This window comes from Crocodylus porosus, unplaced genomic scaffold (genome assembly GCF_001723895.1).
Source record: "Crocodylus porosus isolate Cpor-Errol unplaced genomic scaffold, CroPor_comp1, whole genome shotgun sequence".
NCBI classification, from domain to species: domain Eukaryota; kingdom Metazoa; phylum Chordata; order Crocodylia; family Crocodylidae; genus Crocodylus; species Crocodylus porosus.
Window position 1 is genome coordinate 12396758 of NW_017728910.1, and position 24187 is coordinate 12420944.

General features: G+C 41.0%; 1 protein-coding gene across 2 annotated transcripts in view; it reads right to left on the bottom strand.

The window, feature by feature from the left end:
* The window catches only part of GOLIM4 (golgi integral membrane protein 4), a 50186-nt gene that overhangs the window by 13861 nt on the left and 12138 nt on the right, over nucleotides 1–24187 (bottom strand). Inside the window, exons 2-7 of one of the 2 annotated variants that reach the window (XM_019532691.1) lie at nucleotides 8136–8210; nucleotides 6898–6947; nucleotides 6000–6053; nucleotides 4442–4592; nucleotides 905–987; nucleotides 244–327 (exon numbers count right to left, since the gene is read on the bottom strand). In XM_019532691.1, coding sequence (XP_019388236.1) covers nucleotides 244–327; nucleotides 905–987; nucleotides 4442–4592; nucleotides 6000–6053; nucleotides 6898–6947; nucleotides 8136–8210 — 497 coding nt within the window. The remainder of the gene's footprint in view (nucleotides 1–243; nucleotides 328–904; nucleotides 988–4441; nucleotides 4593–5999; nucleotides 6054–6897; nucleotides 6948–8135; nucleotides 8211–24187) is intronic. The other variant, XM_019532692.1, reaches the window with a different exon arrangement.

Consider the following 24187-nt stretch of genomic DNA (forward strand, 5'->3'; position numbering starts at 1 on the left):
CATAACAAAGCTGTTAAAGAACAAAAGATTTATCTAGAACAATTTAAATTCAACAGAAACCCATCAAGGCAAGCAACCCCCCGCTTCCCAAGAGTATGCATCATGGTGTTAACTGTAAAATCTCATGCAAAAGGTTGCATGCATAAGGTTAAAAATGAATTGAAGTAAGAGAAACAAGTCTTTGGGAGATTCAACAGATCTCGTGGAAAGTATAGCTGATAGAAGCTGCTTTTCCTTTCTGACCTGTGCAGCAGCTAGTGCACTCTTGTGGTCTTCCAAAGTCACTACAAGCTGGTCGTGTTGGGAGAGTAAATTCTTATGCTGCTGCTACATAAAAAAGAAGATTGTTACATGTTTCAGAGTTTGTTTTGCATGGAGCCACCATGACCTGAAGTTGTTGAAATGTAATTATATTCATATACATATTTTAAATTAGAAACAGCTAATTATAAAAAGGATTAAAACATGGAGAGAGAAAAAAACCCAGGAATTACAAAAATTAAAAGTTGTAGAAGATGTGGATGAATACAGATGCCACCTGAAATGCAATCCACTTCAATATTCTTTACCAAAAAACAAAATACGATACAAGACGTCTTTGCTTTTGCAAATAAGACACACATCACACCTAATCTTACTGTAAGGTTCAGAAATGGTTTCCTTCAGTATTATAACCAATTAAAGTATTCTCCCTCATGCTTTTTTCATATCCATCATTATTTTTTAAATGAGTGGCTAAATTGCAGATACAGGAGATGAGTGTATTTTGGTTAGTCTTGCTCTTCTTTGTGTCAGCTTCCAAAAGCTGCAGGTTTACTCTGCAACACGCCCAAATCCTCAACTCTTAGCAAAGCATTTCATGTATGCCAAAACCTAAGTTCACCTTTAGAAAACAGAAACTTACCTTGACATCTTGTAGCTGAGTATGGATATCTTGATGTGCTTTTCTCAACTGCCTATTCTCTTCTCGCAAATTATACAGAGATTCTATTAAAAAAAAGAAAACAATATATAAGAAGTGAACCACATAGCTGGATTTACATATCGATTTTAAAATACTCTTCAATGCCACTGAAGTTGAATTCAAAATGTATAAAACTAAAGACTGTATTTATAATCCTTAAAATGCTGCTGAAAAATTTCTACTACATAAAATAATACTTGAAATATAGTAAAATGTTTCATAGTTTAGTTTCATAGGGTCAGAAGGGAGCTATTAGATCATCGAGTCCAACCCCCTGCCCTGAACAGGAACGAGTGCTGGAGTCAGATGACCCCAGCCAGGTGTCTGTACAATCTCCTTTTAAACATCTCCAAGGAAGGGGACAGCACCACCCCCCTTGGAAGCATATTCCATATTTTGGCAACCCTCACTGTAAAGAATTTTCTCCTGTTGTCCAAGCTGAATTTGCTCTCTTCCAGTGTGTGGCCCTTATTTCTAGTTACACCAACAGGCACCCTGGTAAAAATTGTATCCCCTATTTTTTGTTGGCCCCCTCTGATGAGTTTGTAGGTGGCCACAAGATCACCACTCAGCCTCCTCTTGTGGAGGCTGAAGAGGTTCAGGTCTCCAAATCGGTCCACATAGGGTTTTTTCTGTAGGCCTTTAACCAGATGAGCGGCCCTCCTCTGAACCCTCTCCAGGCCATCTGCATCCCTCTTGAAGTGCGTGTCCAAAACTGGATGCAGTGCTCCAGCTGTGGCCTGACCAGTGCTGCATAGAGGGGAAGCATCACCTCCCTAGACCTGTTCGTGATGCACCTACTTATGCAAAAAAGGGTGCAGTTAGCTTTACTTATTATCTCATCACAATGGCGACCCATGTTCATTTTGGAGTCGACTACTACTCCGAGATCCCTTTCCACAGTTGTGCTCCTTAGAGTGGTACCTCCTGGGCTGTAGGAGTGTTGATGATTCTTTCTCCCCAGGTGCAACACATGACACTTATCCTTGTTAAATTGCATCCTATTCTGTTCTGCCCACTTCCCTAGCCTATCGAAATCAGCCTGGATTCACTCCCCGCCATCTAGTTTGTTTACCTCCTGCCAATAGTTTGGTGTCATCAGTAAACTTGGACAAGGTGCTTTCTACTCCCTTGTCCAAGTCACTAATGAAGATACTGAACAGTACCAGATCCAGGACAGAGCCTTGGGGGACTACACTGCCTACATTTCTCCAGGCAGAAACAGACCCATCCACCACCACTCCCTGGGTGCGGCCCATAAGCCAATTTTCTACCCACCGAACTGTGTAATAATCTACATTGCAAATGTTTAGCATATTTATAAGAATTGGGTGTGACACGGTGTCAAAGGCCTTTTTAAAATCTAAGTAAATAACATCTACCTCTATTCTTTCATCCAAGCATTTTGTGACCCAGTCATAAAATGAAACCAGGTTAGTCAGGCAAGATCTGCCTGCTCTGAGCCCATGCTGATTGCCCCTTAGCATTAATTTTACCCACTGGTCCCCCACAAATGTGATCCTTAACAATTTTCTCAGAGGTCTTGCCAAGGATAGAGGCTAGACTAACTGGCCTATAGTTACCTGGTTCCTTCTTCTTCCCCTTCTTGAAAATAGGGACCACACTAGACCTTTTCCAGTCCTCCAGGACCTGTCCTGAGCGCCGTGAGTGCTCAAACAGTCGTGCCATCGGTTCCACTATGACTCTAGCTAATTCCCTAAGCTAAGTACCCTAGGATGAAGATCATCAGGGCCCTGTTGACTTGAATATATTCAATCCCTCCAGGTGCCCTTTTACTAGGTCAGCATGAACAGTTGGTGGGTTGGTATCTATACTGGGCTTACCTAAAGTCCCAGTAGGATGTGTATTTGTATTCATGTCCAGGAACACGGATGCAAAGAAATCATTTAAAAGCTCCACTTCGGCCATTCTATCTGTTACCAGTTGCTGAAGGGGCCCTAAGTTACCCTGCACCTTCTTTTTACTTAAAGAATAACATTTTGTTATCCTTAACTTTTGCTGCCAACCTAAGCTCCATTTCCGCTTTGGCTCTCCTCATTGTTTCCCTGCAAGCTCGAGCCAACCAGGTATACTCAGGTATGTTGAAGGGTGCCACTGCTTGGCTTGGTAAGGCATGGTCTTAAGCTACTTTCTTGAGATGTGTATGACTGAAGGAGGTTCTATTTAAACCACAAAATGTTTTCTAAATTGACAATAAATGCACATTAATCAAAGCTTATGTTGAGCTTGTTGCTGGTATCTTCCAGGGTGTGAAACATTTACAGGGAAGTCTGTTAAATTCAAATAATTTTTTAGATGCAATTGTTTTTATATAACTCTTCTCAATTCTTGATGGAGAGCCTGAGTACGGTGCTGTAGATTTATGCTGGGAATGGCAGGAACTTCAGGTGGGATCTATGTTGGGACTTTCACACACAGTAATTGCCCTCAGCCTTCTTCCTCTCTCCAGGCTGCAGTTGGAGGGTAGAAACTTTCACTCTTAAGACTTAGTAGTTTTAGTGACTGAATGACCAGTGTTGCAAAGAAGTATGGATAGAGGTAAAGTGTTGTCATAGGACAGTAGTGGATGCAACCACCAGAATGAAGCATTATGCTAAACCTTGCCTTTGCAGAGAACATTTTGGGTTGGCTCCTTTTGATTTGCTCTGAATTAAAGTAGGCTCCTTTTTTCAGCTCTTAGGCACCTCCAAAAATCACCCAAGGTGTTGATGGGGCCTAGGGTATATGGCAAAGGTCTTTAGTCTAGACTTTGTTTTCCCTCACTGTACAACTAGGATGGACAAGTTATATTCAAAGACTACTCCAGAATCTGACAGTGACAGAAAAATAAGCTGTACTTTGTCTTCGAAGTGTTTTATATACCATGCCCTTATAACACCACATCTAAGCAGATAGCCAGCTTTCTTACAGACAAGTGTCCTCCTTTTATATATCAAGAAAATAAGGTCGGGAATGTTAAGTCATTTCCAGTGGGTACACAGATAAGCCAGTGGCAGAATTAGCAAATGTCTCATCTTCTAACGAGATGCTGATTAAACACAAGAGAAAGAAAAAAAGGTCCTTTTTTCAGTTCTGAAAGTGGCTCAAAACTGAAAACAAAGAGGCAAAGTGAAATGCTGTAAACATTGTTCTTTTGAATCCAGCCACTAACATGTGAAGGATTTTAGATTTAAGACTCTTCACTTTATCTCAAACCCAAATAAAAGTAAAAAACCAAAACGTGCTAGTTGGAATTCCAGTAAACTTCTAAAAATAAAGGATACAGAAACCAGAGGCTTGAATAGTAAACTTAGGTTGACATGTTTTTACCAAATGGCAAAGTAGGATCCGATGAGTAAAAGACCTGGTATGGAGGTGAATCAGTATCTCTATTCTTATATTCTCACACTAGTCTTGATAGGTTTAGAAAGCAATGCCAAGTTTAAATCTGTGTAGCAAAACAGAGGTTGTACTTACCCTTCAGTTTGGAGAGCTCCTGCTCCTTTTCTTGCTGCAATTGCAAATATCTCTGCTTGTGATCGTTGAACGTTCTGCTAAAATCTTCTCCTTGTTTTCGGTGTTCATCCTCAAGATCAGTATGCTGTTTCTTTAGTTCTTCATGTTGACTCTGCAAATGCCAAAGCTGGATGTTTGAAAGAGTTCTGTATCTGCACATCTGGCTAATATTGTCTTTGGCAGTTGGTTAAATAAACCCAGATGAATAGAAAGCATTCAGAACAAGGAGTTTCTTATTTAAAACTGGAATGCTATGAAGCCCATGCAACACAAGCCTAGGGATATACCATCCCCCCTGGCAGAGGCAGTACCCCTCTGGAAGCTCCCAAGTGTGCCTTCTCAAAGAATCCCTCCAGCAATAACCTGGACACACAGTAGTATTACAAATCAATATGGTTAACGTGCCTGCTGCCTCTAAAGCCAAATCTGGAACATGACCTGTAAAGAGGGAAAAAAAGGAAACTCCACAGCATGTTCCAGGAGGTTCCCTCACATAGGACTCAATCCTGTTCCTATATGGCATGTCTAGATGAGCGAGCATGTGCCTATTACAGCATCTCAAAGCAGTATTGAGAATCTGAATACTGTATTCTGATTCAGATTCAGATTCGGCCGAATCAAAGAGCGATCCAAATCAATGAATTGAATCACTGTCCCCCGAATCGGGCTGAATCCAAATCCAGATCAAATATGGCCTGCTTCGTGGTGGTGAGCTGGAGGGGTGGGGAAGGGAGTTGGGATGGAAGTGACTATTCATCTAGGGAAACCATAATAAAGCTGTGATGGCTATTTATTAAATTATTGATAGGTTTGCATAGAAAATAACCACAGTAGCTAGAAAAGTTGAAAAGTTCAAAAGCCTAAGAAGGGTTCAGAAATATAAATCCCATTATCACTGGGACTTATCTAGAAATGCCCAAAAAATTTAGGGACAATCTCAGTCAAGAATGGGATTCTCAAAAAAACCGAAAAGTTTGTTTCCCTTAAATTTAGCAGAAGCAGAGTTGGGCCGACATTGAGCCCCTTCTGAAAAACTTTACCCAAAAGCCATAGGAACCCATGGCAGAGACTCTACCTTTTGCTATAGTAAACTTTAAAACACAGTGAGCCATAAAGCAGAAATGAAAAAAAAAAACCCCTACATTTTCCCTTTTTCCCCACTAAAAGCTTTAAAAATGTTAAGCAGATATTTAATGTATTATCCTACTAACACATCCACTTCCACAGGACAAAAACTGTCATATAATTTTATGATTTGCAAAATGATTTTAGATCTCACTTTTCAGTTATCTTTTCAGTATCTTTTTGCTGAGTATAAGGAGTATTCCAAGACGAAAAACATCTAAAAACTCTCAAATGGAATTAAGTTCACCTTCCTCGTGAAAGGACAGTATCTCTTCTAAACAATATGCTGACCCTTAGAGAGAGGCTAAGAGTGAGACCAGTTTCAATACATCCTTGAAACTACAGGATATTTCACTCTTCCCCTCCCCCCTGCACTAGATCTTTTATTACTTACCTTCAGCATTTGGTGCTGTACATTCAGTGCACTGTACCTGCTATTTGAATCTTGCTGTAAAATGAAAACACTAGCATTAATTTAGGGAGAACAGAATCACATACCCTAATACACTTTCATGGCGCTACAGATTCATACTAGAAAACTGTAAAGTAGCAACTGCAATTCACTCCGGGACTGTTAAGGATTGGTTTGGTTCTGAAAGGTACCAGATGCATCTCTTCTATAATGGAGGTAATCTCAGTGGGTTTTTACTTATGGTACTACTGCCCCCACTCTAGACTCAAGATAAACTGCAGAGTATTTTAACTTACTGTCATTAAAAAGAATTCTTTACAGACAGTGAGTATATTTCCACTGTCAGTTATAGCTTTTTTCCTGGCAGATATTACACAAACCTAGCTGTCTTGAGAATTTTAACTTTACAGCCCAAACAACCTTGCTTACAAGGCTCTGGCTCAATCCAAAGGAAGAAAAAAAACAGGACGGTAACTACAGGATTTATGATGCCTTCTTATCTCAATTTCTTGTCCTACTCAGTTTTCTTCAAATCAAGATTGGCTGACAGAAGACAGCCATTATAAAAAGAAGGGTATCATTAGCTTCAACTGTTATAGCAAAACCAGAGGATTTTTTTCGCCAAAGTAATTTCCTTGGAAGAAATTATAGCCTCTCGTTATAGCTCACATCATTAGGATCTTTCTAACAAGGGCCATTTAACACAGACAGCAGAAATGAAAGAAGTGAAGGCTTCAATTAGGGTTTTGTAAGACTTATCTTTTTGAATGGCTATTACATAATCTTTCCTTTCCATTGTAAGTGGAGTAGTATCAAATATTCTTCTCTGGTATCAACCTCATCTGTATCATAATATTTAAATGTACATACTTTTACTTACCCTTCCTTTATTTAGTGTTTCCTGTGCTTCTAATTTATAAACAAGAAAGTCTAGAAAATAAAAGACAACCAAAATTGGAGAAATACTGTACTAAGAAAAAGGGATTAGAGTTACCCATTTTCCAAATTCTCTTCACGTATATGGAAAATTTGCACATACACATGTGCTCACACACACAGGAACTGCAGTAAGGGACTGTTACATTTAGCTTGTCTGAGGAACTAAATAGGAAACAGGCTGAATTTTAGTCCAATCCTTAGTTTCCCAAAATACCTGCCTATACTGCCAGAACTTTATGTTCTATTGTGCAATACAAAGTATAGCAAGCCAACCTCAGGACTATAGCTAGAAACTGAACCTAGTATGTAAGCTCCCCAGGTCAAGAGCCACTTGTATCAATCCCAAAGAAAGAAGAACTTCTGTATTACAGTGAATTAATTTCAAATCCTCTTTGTCCATAATCAGAAAACACTTTTTTTTTATGAAAATAAGCTGCCATTTAAGTAACTGGAGATCTATTGTCCACTAGATGGCGCAAAAAAACCATAAGCAGCTTTTAATGCCTTTTGTTCCAGGGACCAAAAAAACACCTAATTTACAGGAGCTATTTTAGAAAGAGCTCAGGATGGACTTTCATTATATCATAGCTTAAAATTTCTTGGTAGAAATGTAAAACCATAAAAAAAAAAAAATTTTGAAAAACCGGAACGTCTGAGTCAAGGCTTTGCACTTCATTAATGTTTTTGCATCTCATGCTTGGCTTGGCAAGTTGGCAATTGTAGACACATGCATATACTTGTCACAATCCAGCCAAATATATGCCCAGTATTACATCATTCAAGGACATCCAGGTTTGATGATCAGAATCATCACTATTCAGGAAGGGTGCTGAACTTGAAGGATACATGCTAGTTTCTGAATTAAGACCTAATTGTATGCATCTAATGTGAACATACACATGGTCTTATAGATTTGTCTCAGGCAGGTTTTTGTAACTAGACAGAGGATTTACACATGTAAACACATGAAATGGTTATGCATGATGCAGTGTCTAACAGCCTCTTGGCATCAGTATGGAGATGGGGGCTTTATGTTTACAGACAGGCCTGCCAAGTATTTATAAAGATGCATTATGTAAAAATATTAAAGGGAAATATCAATTTAAATTAAATCTCTGAAACCTGGAAGATTCAAGGCACTCAAGTTAACTGAGAAATCAAATGAAAAACAAGTTTTACCTTCTTTTGCTTTCTTATGCTCAAACCTTTCCTTCTGTAAAGACTTCTCTAATCTTGATCTGTGCTCATATACAACTGAAAAGAGAAAGTTTTGAATGTTACATTAGATGCAAAATAAAGGAAAAACATAAATGCATAATAAATAGCAGAATGTGCCCAAATGCTACAAACACACTAAAGCAGGGAGAGTTGTAACTTAACACCAATTAAGAATCTGGTCCTTCAAGTTTAATCCTAGAATACTGTTTTGTTTGTGCTGTTAGTCCAGTCTAATGAGTTAAATGCTCATAATTCACTTAGTGGGGGAGTTGATGCTGGGAAACCTAACATTAGACCTACCAGCTTATTTTTATTCCTTGGATGTGCATGTGCAAATGTAGACAGGCAATAGTAGTAGGACAGATGAGATTGGAGGGATGGCCTTGATAGTTAAGATGCCAGCCTGTCCTGATGCAAATTCCTCCTCTGTCACAGACTGTGTGTAGCCAAAGGCAACTTGCTCACAGTTTCTGTATACCTCAATTCCCAATCTATAAGGCAGGGATAACGGGACCTCCCTATCTCATGACGACATTGTGAAGATCAACAAGTTGAAAACAGATGCTCAGATATATGACCCCAACTCCGTAGCAAATACCTTAAGCATCAAAATGCATAATGCAGCTTTTGCTGCTGGCGGCACCCAAATGCAAACCTGAGATTTTAGAATGTAGCACTTATTTTTGAGCTCCAGGTTGGCACAGGAAAATGAATAGTCTTGGTAAAATGCTAAATTTAAATAAATGCTATTTAAATTAATAGTAGTGAAGTACTTTTAACCTGCAGAAAATATGGGTCTTATCATTCTTACAGGAACTCGTGAACTCAGAAAACTTTTTTTTACATCATTTCAAATGTCCTCATTCAGGAAAACATTTGTTTTAGAAAGGAACTCAGACCCCACAGATGTCAAATGAGAGTTAAACTTTCAACCAGCTTTAAAGCACATGCTGAAGTCATAATTCCCAGGCTCTCTTTCACAGGTTATATTCATTAAAAGAACTCTGGCAAGCCAATTCTTTTGACTTTTTTAACTAGTACTGAAATATACAATACTACACATTTTTATATTTAAATTGAGGAACTAATTTTATTTTTCCACTTTGTATATGTAATAGTATTGTCTTTCTAGTTAGCTTGCTGTTTTTCCTGTACAGTCAATCAATTCTCCCAGGTATTGAGAGTTTTTCAGGCAGCCACTAAAAAGGAAATCATTTTTAAAAATAGGATGTAAAAAAAAAAACAAAAGAAACACTCCCCCTTCCCCCTAAAAAACAAAAAGCCAGCAACACGCATCACCAAGCTGTCGTGCCATTTCAGATGCATGCTGGCTGCCCATAAAACTTTTTAAATAGTCCAGGCTGTAAACTGATGTAACCTACATTTGTTATTTAAATAGAAGATGGATGCAATAAATATTTGTCTGTATAAGTAGGTAACGTAAAGCAAAACATACGAAGAAGTCTTGATTTTTGTGGATATGATAGCAAAACTTATTGATACAATAAGTTAACGTTGACCTCAGGGAAACAACAAACCTTGACAGTCATCAAAACAAATCAATATATGTATTGTTAAACACGATCACTGTTGCAATCATTCAAGAAACCCAGCTGGAATTGTATCCAAGTAGATGGAAATGTATGCAGATTTCTTCTATCCTTTAAATATCTTTTATTAAAAAGGGAATGAAAACCCAGAGAAATAAATGTTTTCTTCCTTCAGGGTTTTGTCTGAGCTCATTTCAAACTAGCCATTTGTAAATATGATTTGATAGGTATAGGACAGGTTGGCAATGCTATTAAGGTCTTGTTACATGGTAATTTTGGGCAGCTCCCAGGGCTCTTAACCCTGGATTGTTCGAACATTAATATCCAAAACCAGTTTGAAGCACTTGTTAGGCGGCTTAAAAAGTTATGCCACTCCAGGGCTCGATTATTTCTGATCTCTGCTACCCACCTGGTGATACACTAAGGTGTAGCCACTGTAGGCTACACTTTAGTGTAAAACGTCCACTGCACTGTCTGTCCTACAGAAGTAGGCAGGGAAGGGTGAAACTGCCTGCCCTGCTGCCAATGCTGCTGCTGCGCTCTGGACCTGAAGAGCAGCATTGGGCAAGTCAACCCTCCCTGCCCGCAGCAAGTGCGGGTAGCCACAAGCAATGCCCCGGGGGGACGGGGAGGCAGGGGGAAACCCCAGGTTGGATTCCTTCTTTTCCATCCTCCAGACCCCTTCTGGCCTGAAGTCTGACTGCTCCAAAAGCTAGCACTAACACCAATCAACAGTTGTGCAGCTCACAATGTAAGGTATAAGGCCCTTACTAACTCCAGTGACCTCAGCACTAGAATCAGGATGATGATAATGTGTCAGCAAACTATGAAAATGTTATTCCTAATCTGTATGCTTTGATTAGTTATCTACAGCAACACTGTCATGGTTAGGTTCCAGCTCCTTGTGAAATGCAGTCTTGTGTGCTAGATTATTTATCACTTAATATCAAGCTGACCAGTAAAATGCTGTCTGTATACCCTTATACAAGCACTGAAGAAAAACAGTTCGGAAAAATCCTGCAATAACAGTATCTGACCAGTAAAAAGGATAATATCCTTCCTTAGAAATAACTTGATCAATGTTGGTTTCAATTTTTTTTATTCTCTGAAGAACATGTCTTTTTACTTTCTTCTTAGCTAAGAGTTTATTTCTTTGCTTACCTTCTCTATTCACCTGGACCTGACATGCCTAAATATATTTACAAGACTCTTTTGACCCTGTAATTTCAAACACCACAGTTTGGGCTAGGCATAAAAACACGGGATGTTTATGTTGTAGATTTTTTACTCTCTGCTATATCATTTGGCTAAATCTATGTGGTAATTATCAGTTAAGCACTAGAATCTATTCTTAAAAAAGAACTCTGCCAGGGTTTACTGTATGGGTGGATAGTGTTCATTTATCTGATAAGCTTCTTTCCTCCTCCTCCATTTTGCTTTTAGGGCAAGGGACAGAAATTACATGTAAACTGGTATAAGTTCAGAAACCAGTTCAGATCTGTAACACAACAGAAGCTTGGTGCACATAAACTGCTTTCAAACTGGCCAAAACTATTTTAAGATAAACCTGGATGAATGCAATATCAGACTTGACTGACTTAGGTTAAATCAGCTTATTGAACTTCTCTGTCTCAGATCCCCTCCAGATTCAAGTTAACTCAGTCTGCCAGCATCCCAGGATGCTTTGCACCTCCCCCACAACCCCCTTGCAGGGTGGGCGAGCTGGCCTAGGCCCAAGCCGTCTGCTCTCTATTGTCCCCCAGCTTCTGGCCTGGGCCACTGCAGACAAGTGGTTGCAATTCTGGAATCGAAAGTGAATATCTGTTCATTTGCTTATCGGTTCAATCTATGAAGTTTAAAGTAACCTGTAAAAATTGAATCAATGCCTGTACTTAGCCTAAGAGTCAGGCAAGACAGGTTCCTGGCCCCTGGTCTAGTGGAACCGTATTTCCCATGGAACCAATGGATCCAGCCCATAGGCATGGGGCTTCAATGGTGTTCAGAGGTTGGGGCAGCTTCAGCTGTGGGCGCTCTCCTCGTGATGTCACAGGGAGAAGTGGTGGCTGTGGCTGGCTTTATCAGCCTGCCTCTGCCCCAGAGAGGATCGTTCTGGCCTGCAGCTGTAAAAGGTTTACCGACCCTTGTAGAGAGTTTGATACCATGTAATAAGCAACTTATTTAGGGCATCATGGTATTTTTTTTCTGAAAAGCCCTTTGAAACAAATTGGAAGCTAATTATATTTTGAAGCAAAGTATGCAGGACATCTCACAAGGGCCTCAGGACTGAGCAGCGAAAGTATGTGCCATGTCGCTTCTCTTTAGTGGTAGCCAGCCTTTCCAGAAAAGAGATTTACAGCTGATCCAGGCTGGCAACAAGAATTAGGCAGCACTGAAGAACCCAAGCTCTAAAGAGAGCTGCACCAGTGGCCACGAAACCGTACAGGTGCCCAAATTCTAGCAGTGCCTCTGCTTTGGATGACATACATTCCTCCAGCACCTCTCCAGTTGAAGAAGCCGGGACACTGGGCAGTCAAGAGAGCAAGAGCCATGGGGACAAAAGGAGAAACAATAAACCAGGGGGCCCTGACCCTGCAATGAGGTGATAAGGATTCTCTTCTGGGATGACACCCGACTTGCCAGCCCTGCTCTTAGGGTTATTGCCTGTCTAATGTAAGATGCATTTGGCGATGCCCAACTTTCCCTCTTCTCCACATAGATAGCCGTGGTACCTACCCCTCAAATCACTCTTTGGGAATACTCAAGTCTCCCCATAGACATCCTAGAGGCCTGATCTTCTCGGTGTGGATTACTCCCCTGGGGCCAGAGGTGTTTCAGTATCTAAGTCAGGGGTGGGCAAAATGCAGCCAGCAGGCCAGATGTGGCCTGCTAGGCCATTCTATCTGGCCTGTAGGGCCCCTAAAAAATTTAGAAAGTTAATATTTATCTACCCCTGGCTGCCTGTCATGCAGCCCTCAATGGCTTGCCAAAACTCAATGAGTGGCCCTCCACCTGAAAAAATGCCCACCCCTGATCCAAGTGCAGGCATCTCAGTGACCAGTCTGAATCCGACCAAAGTCCAGTCACTGTGAAGTTTTCACCAAGGTTTGGTAGCATGCTCCCATAGATCACAAAGTTGCTTGTGGCATTCTTCAGTGAGCAGTGCAGAGCTCACAATCTCATCACTAAAACACCCTCTCTTAACTAAAGCTTTTCATATTCACTATGTCTTTTGATCTTGTAATTCAGCCAAAAGCAAACCTAGCAAGCAGCAAGTAAGCTTCATGATGTCACTACCTTTACACATTATAGTAAACAATTATCTTGTACCCACAGGATATGTTCTAGAAGTAGTGAAAGAAAAAACATTTCTTATGTGTTACATGGTTATGTGACCATCTAGCAAAACTACATGCCTGGCTTGACAACCAATAAGATCCTTCTTAGCATCCTGGGAAAGTCCAGGAAAGTAAAGCAATCTTTTTTGCTATTATGGAAAGTTCTTACAGGAAAAATTAAAGTTCTGTTTCCCACTATGAAAGAAAAAAAATGAACTTTACCAAGTTGATCATGCCGATCAACTTCTCCTTTACTGGCATGGCATCCCACTTTAAATGAAAATGTAAGACAAAGGATGTATTGTTAATTTGTATTTTGATGTCTTGAATCAAGAAAAGGAATCAATACTGTAAGATCAGATAATCTTACAAGTGTAGACTACACTCAAGGAAGCATCGTATACCAATCTATTTACAGTTGCATCCACACACTTATGTAATGATACCTCTTACACCGATACAACATAATTATATGATCTATGTCTTGGGTATAAATACCACACTTGGTAACAAAAATATCTCCCATCAAAATTAAACCTTCTACGCTGAAAACTAAAGAAGAAGTTTTAGCCACAATGGGTGCTTACAGATGTGGAGAACAAATGAAACCAAAGCGTGCTTTACTTTCAGCTTGTTGCACCCCGACACCTACAACAGCACATGCCCAAAAGAGGAGCTGCATCAGTCTGACCTGGCTCACCCAGCTTCTGGATAGCTCACACACTTTGGAGGGGGAGGGGGAAGAAATAGCACTTTTATCTGATCAACCATTCAATCGATGATTAGATGAAAACACCAAAAAACCCTGCTAAAGCATGTGGGCTATATAGATACCGACTGAGGTGCTGGCTCAAACTGACATGATTCCTGGTCGCCTCCCGCCCCAGTGTCTATCAGCACCCAACGGGTTTTCATATAAATTAAATAGCATTTGAAGCTGAACCCAAGGAAAAGTCTAGACAGTTTGTGAAGCAGGAACCAAAACTGCTCAAAACTAGCCAAATTCTTGACTTCATATTTAAAGCCAACAGAAAAAACATAGCAATTCTGAGGGACACACTTAAATTTCAGGTTTTGAACAAAACTGAAGCTCAAACCCACATGTGAGATAACGTTTTTTGCTAAGTTAAAAAGAAAAAGGAAAGTCTTTACCTAAATCCCTGTGAAAAACAAATACAAAGGTTTGTACAGAGTTGTTTAAAACAACTAAACATGCTCCGTTAAAGACATTCATTTTCCCTGTCCAAACAGCGATTTTCAAGCTCTCTTTGAAGCTATCATCCAAATTACTGAAAAGTGTCATATTTCCTTTAAACGAATGAAAAACATTTTTACAAGTTAAGTAGGTACTGAGAAGCATAGGAAACTATAAGCAGGAAACATCAAGAAAAGATTTGCATCTTGGCAATTTTATATAACTGCTTTAAACCCTTTTAAAATGTTCTTAAATTCTTCCGTCATGTCTTCTGCAAAGTCTTTAGCTAGCAATTTATCTAAAAGTGTTTACATTTTTGCTTAGAAACAGGATTGCTAATTAATCCTTGTCACCTATATCTACTTTGCCATTTATTCTCTAAAGTCAAGGGCATCAGTCAAGATGAACTGATGTATCAAGAGCCATTGCAACAAAACAAGCATATGATGAATATTCAAAGTTACCACCAAGTAAGTTTAAATAGAAGAAAAAAAATTGGAAGCACTGCAATAATGGCATCATCTTGGCCCTAAAGATTTTGAATACAGAATTGCTTTGCAAAAGGAACAGTGCTTGTAGCATGAAAATCCATAATGTGCTTCTCCTCCTCTGCAATCAGGATTGGAAATAAGCTTTTGGCAGGCAGAGGCTAAACCACCCCAGGATTTTGCAGTCATATTTTTTTCACTTCACTTCTACTCCACCTGCTGTTGCATCTTTCCCAGGAAAGTATAGTTTAAAAAGTCAAAAGCAATTAAGTGAGCAGGAAGAAAGGGCAGAAAGAATTCAGTATTTTACACTGTCTTTACCCTTTTGAATATATACTTGAGAAATAAAATATTCATGAGAAAATAAATGTACTTCAATTCTTAACCAAGCTAAATATTCAGTTTTGAACTGATTAGGTAATATACTGAACATTAGAGCCAAATCCTTAGCAGCTGTTATTAAGTCAGCTTCAGTGGACCTTCACTGACTTTCATGGTTAAGGGCCACATGCTAAAATTAGCATACAAGATTCAATTCAACATATTTACTGAATGGCCCATTAATATTATTGATATATTTCCGTTACATACTAGGCCTTTAACTTAAAAGTGAAATGGGACTTGGAAAAGGTGATTTCTTTGCAGTCTCTGGCATGAGGAACTCAAGCTAAAGACTGACCTGAATTCTCAAGGTCTTTGTATAGAAATCAAAGCACGTATTTTCTTTTGTATCCGCATAAACTGGATATGGTAGCCAAAGGGCAGAATTTTAAGCAAACTCTCTCATTATTACTTTAGTCAAGTTCCAAAGATGGTTTCTGTATAAATTTATTGCATGTCATGTCCATCCCCCTCCTTGATTATGTAAACTTAACATAACCAAATGTGGTCTGAATATTTAAAAGGTTGGTTACCCAATGCCACCTCCTGACTTGTACCTAAGTGAAAACCTGTCCCAGCTGCATCCATTCCAACCATTATGAACTACAGCATCTCTGTGCCATGCTGAGATCACCACTATGAAGCATGCCCTGATTGTGACCTGACTCCACTACGTTTGAGCTGTGCTTACTGGTGGCCACTGCTGTAGTTATTTACCCATGTACTAGAAAAGCTATTTGGGTCCTGATTTACAAGTTACATGCACTTTGCAGTCTGTCAACAGATGCTGCACAAGGTTGATAATAAGTCTCTTGTATTCTGCTTTTCTGCAATTTTCAGCAGAAAGTGAAAAAAATTACTGACTGGCTTTACTTCTGAAGTGCTGCAGCTACCCACTTCTCCTTAACTAAGAGAAGTTACAGCCTCCTGAAAGGCAGAGAAAGAAACTAACCCTAGAGCGCTGGTCCAATTTAGCTTCAATTAATACATCCTGCCTACTTGTTATTTAAGTTGGCTATGGTGTTTTTCTCCTTTTCGATCTTTGCTGCTATTACTCCAGTGGCTGCTGCATACCTGATCTGCAGGCATAGCTGATCTGTAGAAACTACACACAAACAGGCACTTATGCATAGTTATTAATCCTATAAATCACACACTTGCTTGGACAAAAGAGTTGCTACATAAATTCATAGACAACTGTTATAGAAGGCTAAGGTCCCAAGTAAGTTCTCAAAAGATTATTCTGCTACAAGCACAGCTAAATATTAAATTACAGGATGCATGATCTGATGAAAGAAAGCTTGCTACTGGACTAGTTCACTTATCACTGCATTCCTAAGAATTTAACTATCATTTAAAAGAAAAAAACTTATGAAGTTTAAAAAGGCCAATGTTTTCGGTATCAGATTTTCAGCTATTTTGCAAATATAATAGTCCACTATCTTGGTTTGTCAGAAACAGGAGCTGAAGGATAGGAGGTCTGAAACACACAAGCACACTGGTATTCTAAGAGTTTCTGTAAAATATACGTTTTTATGTTAAAAAAAAAAAAATAACCAACACATAACACAACAACAACGAAGCTGTTTTTGGCAGTTTGACCGCGAAGCAAACTTTCCCAGGGGACACAATCCTTTTATATTAATGTGGGATCAACTCTTAAATCCAACGATAGTAATTTAGACTCTCGCCACAAAGAGTTACGGATTTGCAGAATGTTGTTGTTATGCCGCTGGAGGAATCATTATCAATTCAATAGAACTATTGCCCATGTGTAAAATTCTTCACATGCATAAACCTTTGCAGCTCTTGGCCTCAAATGGCAGATTCCAGTCTCTTACTGGTGGTCACCTAGCAGAAACACCCAATTACTCAGGGGCTGTGGTTGGATTTGGAGAAGAATCTCATTGCTTTCCATCACAGTCCAACTTTATGTGGTCAAAGTGTAAGCTATAGTTGTATAATACAAAGATACAATCAAATCTGAAAGTCATGTGAAAAAAACAGATTTTGGTAAGCAACAAAATTCAAACAGAGAGCAGTATTTGTAGCACTAAAATGTGGAAAATAATATTTTGTTACATCTCTTGCACAAACTGGCAAATTACAGAGGCAGTACAACGCAGAAGGGAATACTGAAGTTAGATCATACTTTACAGATTTGACTTTATTCTTCTTTGCTTCTGTTTATATCCTTTATAAAGAAAAATAAATTGTTAAAGGCGTGTGAAATGTGAGATTTTTTTTCCTTCTTACATGTGAAACAATTTGGTTCAGGGGAGGATGGCATGGTGTGATCCAATTATATTTTCTAAAAAAATTAAACTCCCGCATTCTCTAGCACATTAATATTTAATAAAATGTTTGTGTTGACACAGACATATAATTCAAGTAAGAGCTTTTCTGTCAAAAAAATTACCAGATAGCACAAAGGAAAAGCACAAAGGGTTTTCAAGACAAGCAAAGTGACATATATTGGCAGCAGTGCTTTCCAAATAGTAAAATTTGCTTCGACTTTCAATTCCCTATAAATTAAAGGGTTTCTGGTACCAATGTGGTATATGGTTTTAACGTCTGAAAAAAGGTGCATCAACATTTCACATCATAAGCTTTAAGTTCAGGTTTTTTGCAGTCTATTGTATTGGGTTGTTGACCACAGTTGCAAAAAACAAAAAATATGCATGTATGACCACCTTTTATGCCAGAAAAATCCTGCACCAACAATATCCTTCTGTTAACATGTTCATAGAACCAAGGAGATGAGTATCCACTACTCAGTGCTTATAGCATGGCACAACTAAACTTACTAAATCATAAAATCATAGAAAATTAGGGTTGGAAGGCACCTCAGGAGGTCATCTAGTCTAAATCCCTGCTCAGAGCAGGACAATCCCCAGCTAGACCATTCCAGCCAAGGCTTGGTCTACCCGGGTCTTAAAAACCTCCAAGAATGGAGATTCCACATCTCTGGGTGACCTGTTCCAGTGCTTTACTACCCTCCTAGTGAGAGAGTTCTTCCCAATATCTAACCCAAGAGTGGGCAAAATACAGCCTGCAAGGCCATTCTATCCGGCCCATGGGGCCCCTAAAAAATTTAGAAAATTAATATTTATCTGTCTCTGGTTCCTGTCAAAAATGCCAGGAACCATAGGCAGTAGGACGCGGAGGAAGCCCAGTGGGCCCCCGCTACAGCAGGACCCGTCCAGTTCTGGCCTGGGACTACATGGCTGCCCCGCGAACCTAAGGTGGGGGGGGCAGGGAAGGAGTCCGGGGAAAAGCGACCCCTCCTTCACCCCGTGGCCGGCGCTCCCTGCTGCAGCCGCTCACAGCCCGCTCGGGGCTGTCCTGAGCAGGCACAGGCAGCCCCACGCACACTGCAAGCAGCTGCAGCATGGGGCACCGGCCACGGGGCAGAGGATGGGTTGCTTCTTTAACGCTCAGCACCAACTTGCAACCCACCCCCGCTGCCAGCCTGGGCCCCGCACCAGCTTCTGGCTCGCCCGTCGGGGCTGTGCCATGGCACCAGCAGCTGCGGCCCCCCCCGACGTGCCACGCCGGGCAGTGTTTGCTGCTGCTGCCCATCCGGAGCTACTGTTCTGGGCAGCCCAGAGACAGCGATGGCAAACACTGCCCGGCGCGGCAAGCAGGGGGACCGCAGCTGCTGCGACTGTGTGCAGCCCTGATGGGGCCCAAGCTGGTAGTGGGAGCAGGTTACAAGCTGGTGCCCAGCATGGGAAAAGTGGTTCTCCCCCAGCCTGTGACTAGTGCCCGCGCAGCAGCCACTCGCAGCCTGCATGGGGCTGCCCGTGCCTGCTCAGGACAACTCCGCGCAGGCTGTGAGTGGCTGCAGCAGGGAGCACCAGCCGTGGGGCAGGGAAGGTCCGCTTTTCCCTGGGCTAAGCACCAGCTCCTTCCCTGCCATGGAGCAGGGGGTCAGGGCTGCACACTACCCCCAACCTGTACCACAGGGTTGGGGGGCACTAGTAGTGAGCAAGTACACGGGGCCCACACCAGTGTCCTGAGGCCAGCACCAGCAGGGCCCAGAGCAGGGTGGCAGGAGTACAGTGGTCCCGGCTGCAGGGGCTCTATGGGACCAGGCCAGCTCCCCCTTCTCCCTGCGGTGCAACCCAACCCAGCTCCACAGACCCCTGTCAGCCTGCACCTCATCAGTGCTGGCCCTGGGACACTGGTCCCTGACATTGGGACATTAGTCCCAAGATGGTGACTAGGGGGCGGGGCACCTGTCAAGGTGCAGGGCTACCCACGTGGCCCTTGACAGCTTGCCAAAACTGGGTAAGTGGCCCTCTGCCCGCCCCTGACCTAACCTAAACTTTCCTTGCTGCAGCTTGAGACCATCTGCCACCACTGAGAACAGCCCAGCTCCATCCTCTTTGCAACCACCCTTCAGATACTTGAAGGTTGCTAGTACATCCCCTCTCGATTTTCTCTTCTCCAGACTAAATAAGCCCAGTTTCCTCAGCCTCTCCTCATGAGTCATGTCCCCCAGCCCCAAAACCATTTTTGCTGCCTTCCACCGGACTCCAACCAATTTGTCAACATCTCGTCTGTGTGTGCATCCCGGGGATGGGGGCAGCAAAACTCAACACCATGTTTCAGATGTGGCCTCACTAGTGCCAAAGAGAGGGGAATAATCACTTCACTTGACCTGCTGGTAATGCTCCTTCTTTGCAACAAGGGCACACAGTTGGCTCATATTCAGCTTATTATCCACTGTAACCCCTTTTGTGCAGCGCTGCTGCCCAGCCAGTTGATCCCCAGTACTGGTGCATGGGATTGTTCTGAACTGAGTGCAGAACTTTGTGTTTCTCTTTATTGAACCTCATGAAACTCATAAATGCCATGATCAGTTTGTTTGCAATATATATCTGATATTTTAACAGGCAAATATTGCAATGATTCATGTATGATCACATGCCTTTTGTGACAGATGTAAGTGAGCTAGGACACTGGCATTATTTAAAGGATTACTTGGGAAGGTTATATAAAAAAAAAAACCAAACCCCACACATGGCTTTGTGCTGTGAAATCTTTGTGTTGTAAAATTCTAATCTTTGATGTCATATTTTCACCATATTGCACATCACGCACCTGTGAAGTGGGATAAGGTATATAAACATTTTGAACCAGTGCAGAGAGGAAGCATCACTTACTGCAGACCAGATTTTGCAATGTTGTGCTTTACCCTGTGAATATTTGTACATGCTATGCATACAGTTATGTCATTTGGTTGCCTAGATAAAGCAAACAGCTTTTATTTTTTTATTTATTTTACTTCAGAAAACTATGAATTAAAAATACAGAAGAACTTCATAGCTTCACAGAAGTTGAAGACACCAAATACATATAAAACATGCTACCACTGCAAACAAAGCACTCTGTCATACCTCAGTGAGGGAAGTTTTCAAAGCCAGAAGATTCCAAAGAAAATAAAAAAAATTCAGTTCATCCAAAAACTCTCTCCAAATTTCAACCAGGATAGTCAGCCCGCCCTAGTCCTTACTTTCACCCTTGCTTAATACCATAACTGTGGTACCAGGTACGCTGCTCTACTGATCCCATCACCCCTTGCATGTTGGGTAATGGACACATCTTTGGGGCTCTGAAGCTGTATTCATACACAGCATCAGGAATGTCATCCTGCATCTGGACTACTGGATCACCATCCAAATTATCCCAGAGTGTATTGTGAAGGTAGCTGCATAACTTTTATTCTTCAACACCCAAAACAGTCTAAAAAATGTTTTTCTAAGGAAGAGAAACTACATAAAAATATTTTGTCAAGAACTCCACTGCCATAAAAGCAGAAGTAGCTGTAAGTAGATATCCCTGCTGTGTAAGAAGTAAGGAGGGATCTACTTCATGGTGGGAGGCAGAAGATTTTGAGACTATGGACATATTTTTATATGGTATAAAAAAATGCTGTCTCTAAGCGAGAGAACTTGGCCTTTTACTTGGAAGTTTCAAAACATTTTTATACAGAGTAATGTGACTAATATCTAATACTCAATGTACAACAGCCATATTCTTTGAAAAGTAGGACAGATGGTAACGAGGTGCTTATTTTAAGAACCAGGAATTATTGTTCTACAAAAGCAGTGACTATTTAATAACTTCCTTTGCCTTAACAGGACACAGCAGCATCTCCCTGGGGTGTGGAGAGCCGGCTAAGACTTGCAACGACAGAACATGAATTTACATCGGGCTCTTTAGAAATGTATTAAAGGAAAATACTGGTTACAATCCACAGCTGTCTTCCTCCAGAGATGCATCTCCTCCCTTGGTCTTTATATTATTTAAATATAAATAAATGCATACTTGACCTTTGTTTACTGCATAGATGCTTCCTCAAAAAATCCAATTCTCCTCTTTTCTCAGCAGTTTTGACTGTAGATAAATCCATTTGCTCAAAATAGCACTAATAAATTGTGTATACTATTATAAGTACAAAAAATAAAAATAAAAATCAAGTGCATTTGTTCAGGAAGACAAGCTTTCCCAGTAACTCTTTCTTGTATGATTTCTTTTTCTGGACACCAAACATACTGGGTCCAAGATTTTCAAAAGAAATTAAGTTGTGGTTGCCTCTGTTTTTTAATAAATAACACAACATGCTTCAGCTGACTCTGCCTGTTGGAAGGCAGGTGCTCAGTGCATCTGAAAATTAGGAAATTGGGAAGTATGCCAATTTTTGTACTAAAAGACTACTGACCACTTTTGAAAATCCTAGCTGCAGATTCTGCAGGTCTCCTATGAAAAAGGGAAAAATATCTGATGCTTTACTGTAGCTGACATAAGCACCGTCACTGGTTCCAGGGAAACGCTCAAAGTCGAGGTTAATCTCCTCTCTAGAATGGACAGAATATACACTGGAAATAAGACCCAGCAAGGTGCCAAGAACTACTATCCTGGCACTGCCAACTCGGGAATGCTGGCACAGCATTTCATGGCTGCAAGCACATAGATACCACAGACTGTCAACTGAACAGTGTTACATCAGGGACAGATCCCTTGGTCTGGCTGTGAGCACAAGCCTCTACTCAGGAAGCTGGAGAACTAAGACAAAGGAAACACTGTAGAGCAGCAACACAGGGTAAACATTCCTGTATCTGGCTGGAAGGACATTTCCCTATCTATTCAACCCAGTGCACAGACCATTTTATACTTTCAGGTTTTTTGCTTTACTTCTTTTTTAAATTTGTAACTTTAGACACATTTAAGCAGACACTTCACTGATGAAATGCAAAAGTTACAACATAACAGTCACAGGCAGCTGGGGCAAGTTGCTGGTTGTACGATTTGTAAATATTGAGAAATGGCTTTTGCGCCCAACTGAATCATTTCAAGAACGGGTTACACAGCATGGTCCCACAGATCTTTCATAGCAGATGTGGCTGGTATTTTCAGTTGGTTACAGTTTACATACAGGCCAAGGAATCCTGTATTTTGAGGGAAGGAGAAGCACCTTGCACTGCTTTCAAGTAACCCCTGCAAATAATTGTAGGGACTGGTATCCAGGCTTTCAAACCTGGTGCCACAAAAGTATCACTGAAGCCAGAAGTCTGTCAGGGTAGAAAAATGCAGCAGTCCCAGTCATTACTCCTGGGATGCAATGAACGGAGAGCTGTTCTTCCTCGCAGGGCAGAAGGGGCAGTCACGACAGACTTAGGAGAGCCTCAGTGCACCAGCTCCTAACCTCGTCCGGTTTGGCTCCTCTTCCATTACAGGTGAACTCGCCGAGGCCGGTTCTACTTCTGGGACCACTCATCACGCAAAGGCCGTCCAGGAAGAGGGGTATGTCCTCCCACACCCATTCCCTAAAGTGGTTGCTGCTGCTGTTACCACCACTACAGCCCTTCAACAGTGAGATCACACCCTGCCTTTTCTGAAGGTTGTTTTCATTGCAAACAAAAGCTAACTATGGCAGCTTTATTTATATCCGTAGCATAATATAAATGCTTTTAATGTAGTTGATTGAAAGTAACGTTTCAAAGGTCTTACTCCCTTTCATAATAAGGAAACACCAAAAGGCAAAACACAGATTTTGAAGGACAAAAGGTGCTTTTTCTTGGAATCTGTTTATTCTAAACCCGTTGTTTGCACCAGCGCCGAGGCAGGGGTGTGAAATGCTGATGTCCGCAGCAGGTCAGAACAGCTCCTATATTGCAATTCCAGAGTCCCCCCAGTCTGTAACAACTTTCCTTTTACTTTCACGAGTGTGTTTAAAATGATTTACCAATTAGGTGTTTATAAATGTCAAAAAGTGTATTTATGATATTTTTGTGGTGGGAGGCTGCCTGGGCGTTTCTTAAATTGTTCTTAGAAATGACTTGGATGCTTGACACTTGGTTTGTTTTCTTTTCTTTACATCCTCTTGCCAATCTTGGATCAAGAGAGTATCTGCAGCGTGTAGCACATTCATGTTGTGTGCAAGAATGATTTCTTTCCCGGGTCTCTTCTGAATGGCTGAGTTAGAGCCACACAGATCTCTGGTCTGGTCTTGTGCAAGTAAGTGGGAGAGGGCAGGAGTAGGCAGTAATAAGTCACCTCAAACACTGGTCAGAGAGTATGACACAACAGAGTTTTCTTGGGTAACCAAAGTGCAACCACTTCTGCAACTGTACATTCATGTTCCATACGCCACCCCAAAATTGCTATTTTGAATAAAGTGGCTATTTGTAAGGACTGACTAGATCAATGATTCTCAGCTAGGGTGACACGGCGCCCTAGGGTGCCTTGAGATCTTTATAAGGCTGCTTGGGGTGCGACACAATGCTGCACTATTTGGTATGGCAAGCACGATTCAAAGGGATTTCAAATAGGAATCCATAGTGTTTTAAAAACAATCTACCCTGGTATGATCTTTCCAAGTTCTTTGTAATAGAAACACTGCTCAATTATTTTACTGTAATCAAAAAATAAAACCAAAAGCTGGCATTTTCTGAGGGATACTTTGAGTCTAAAATGTATCTAGTCCACTGGTTCTCAAAACAGAGCCAGCCTCCAAGTCTAGTCACACAGCATTATCAGCTGGGATCCTGGTTTT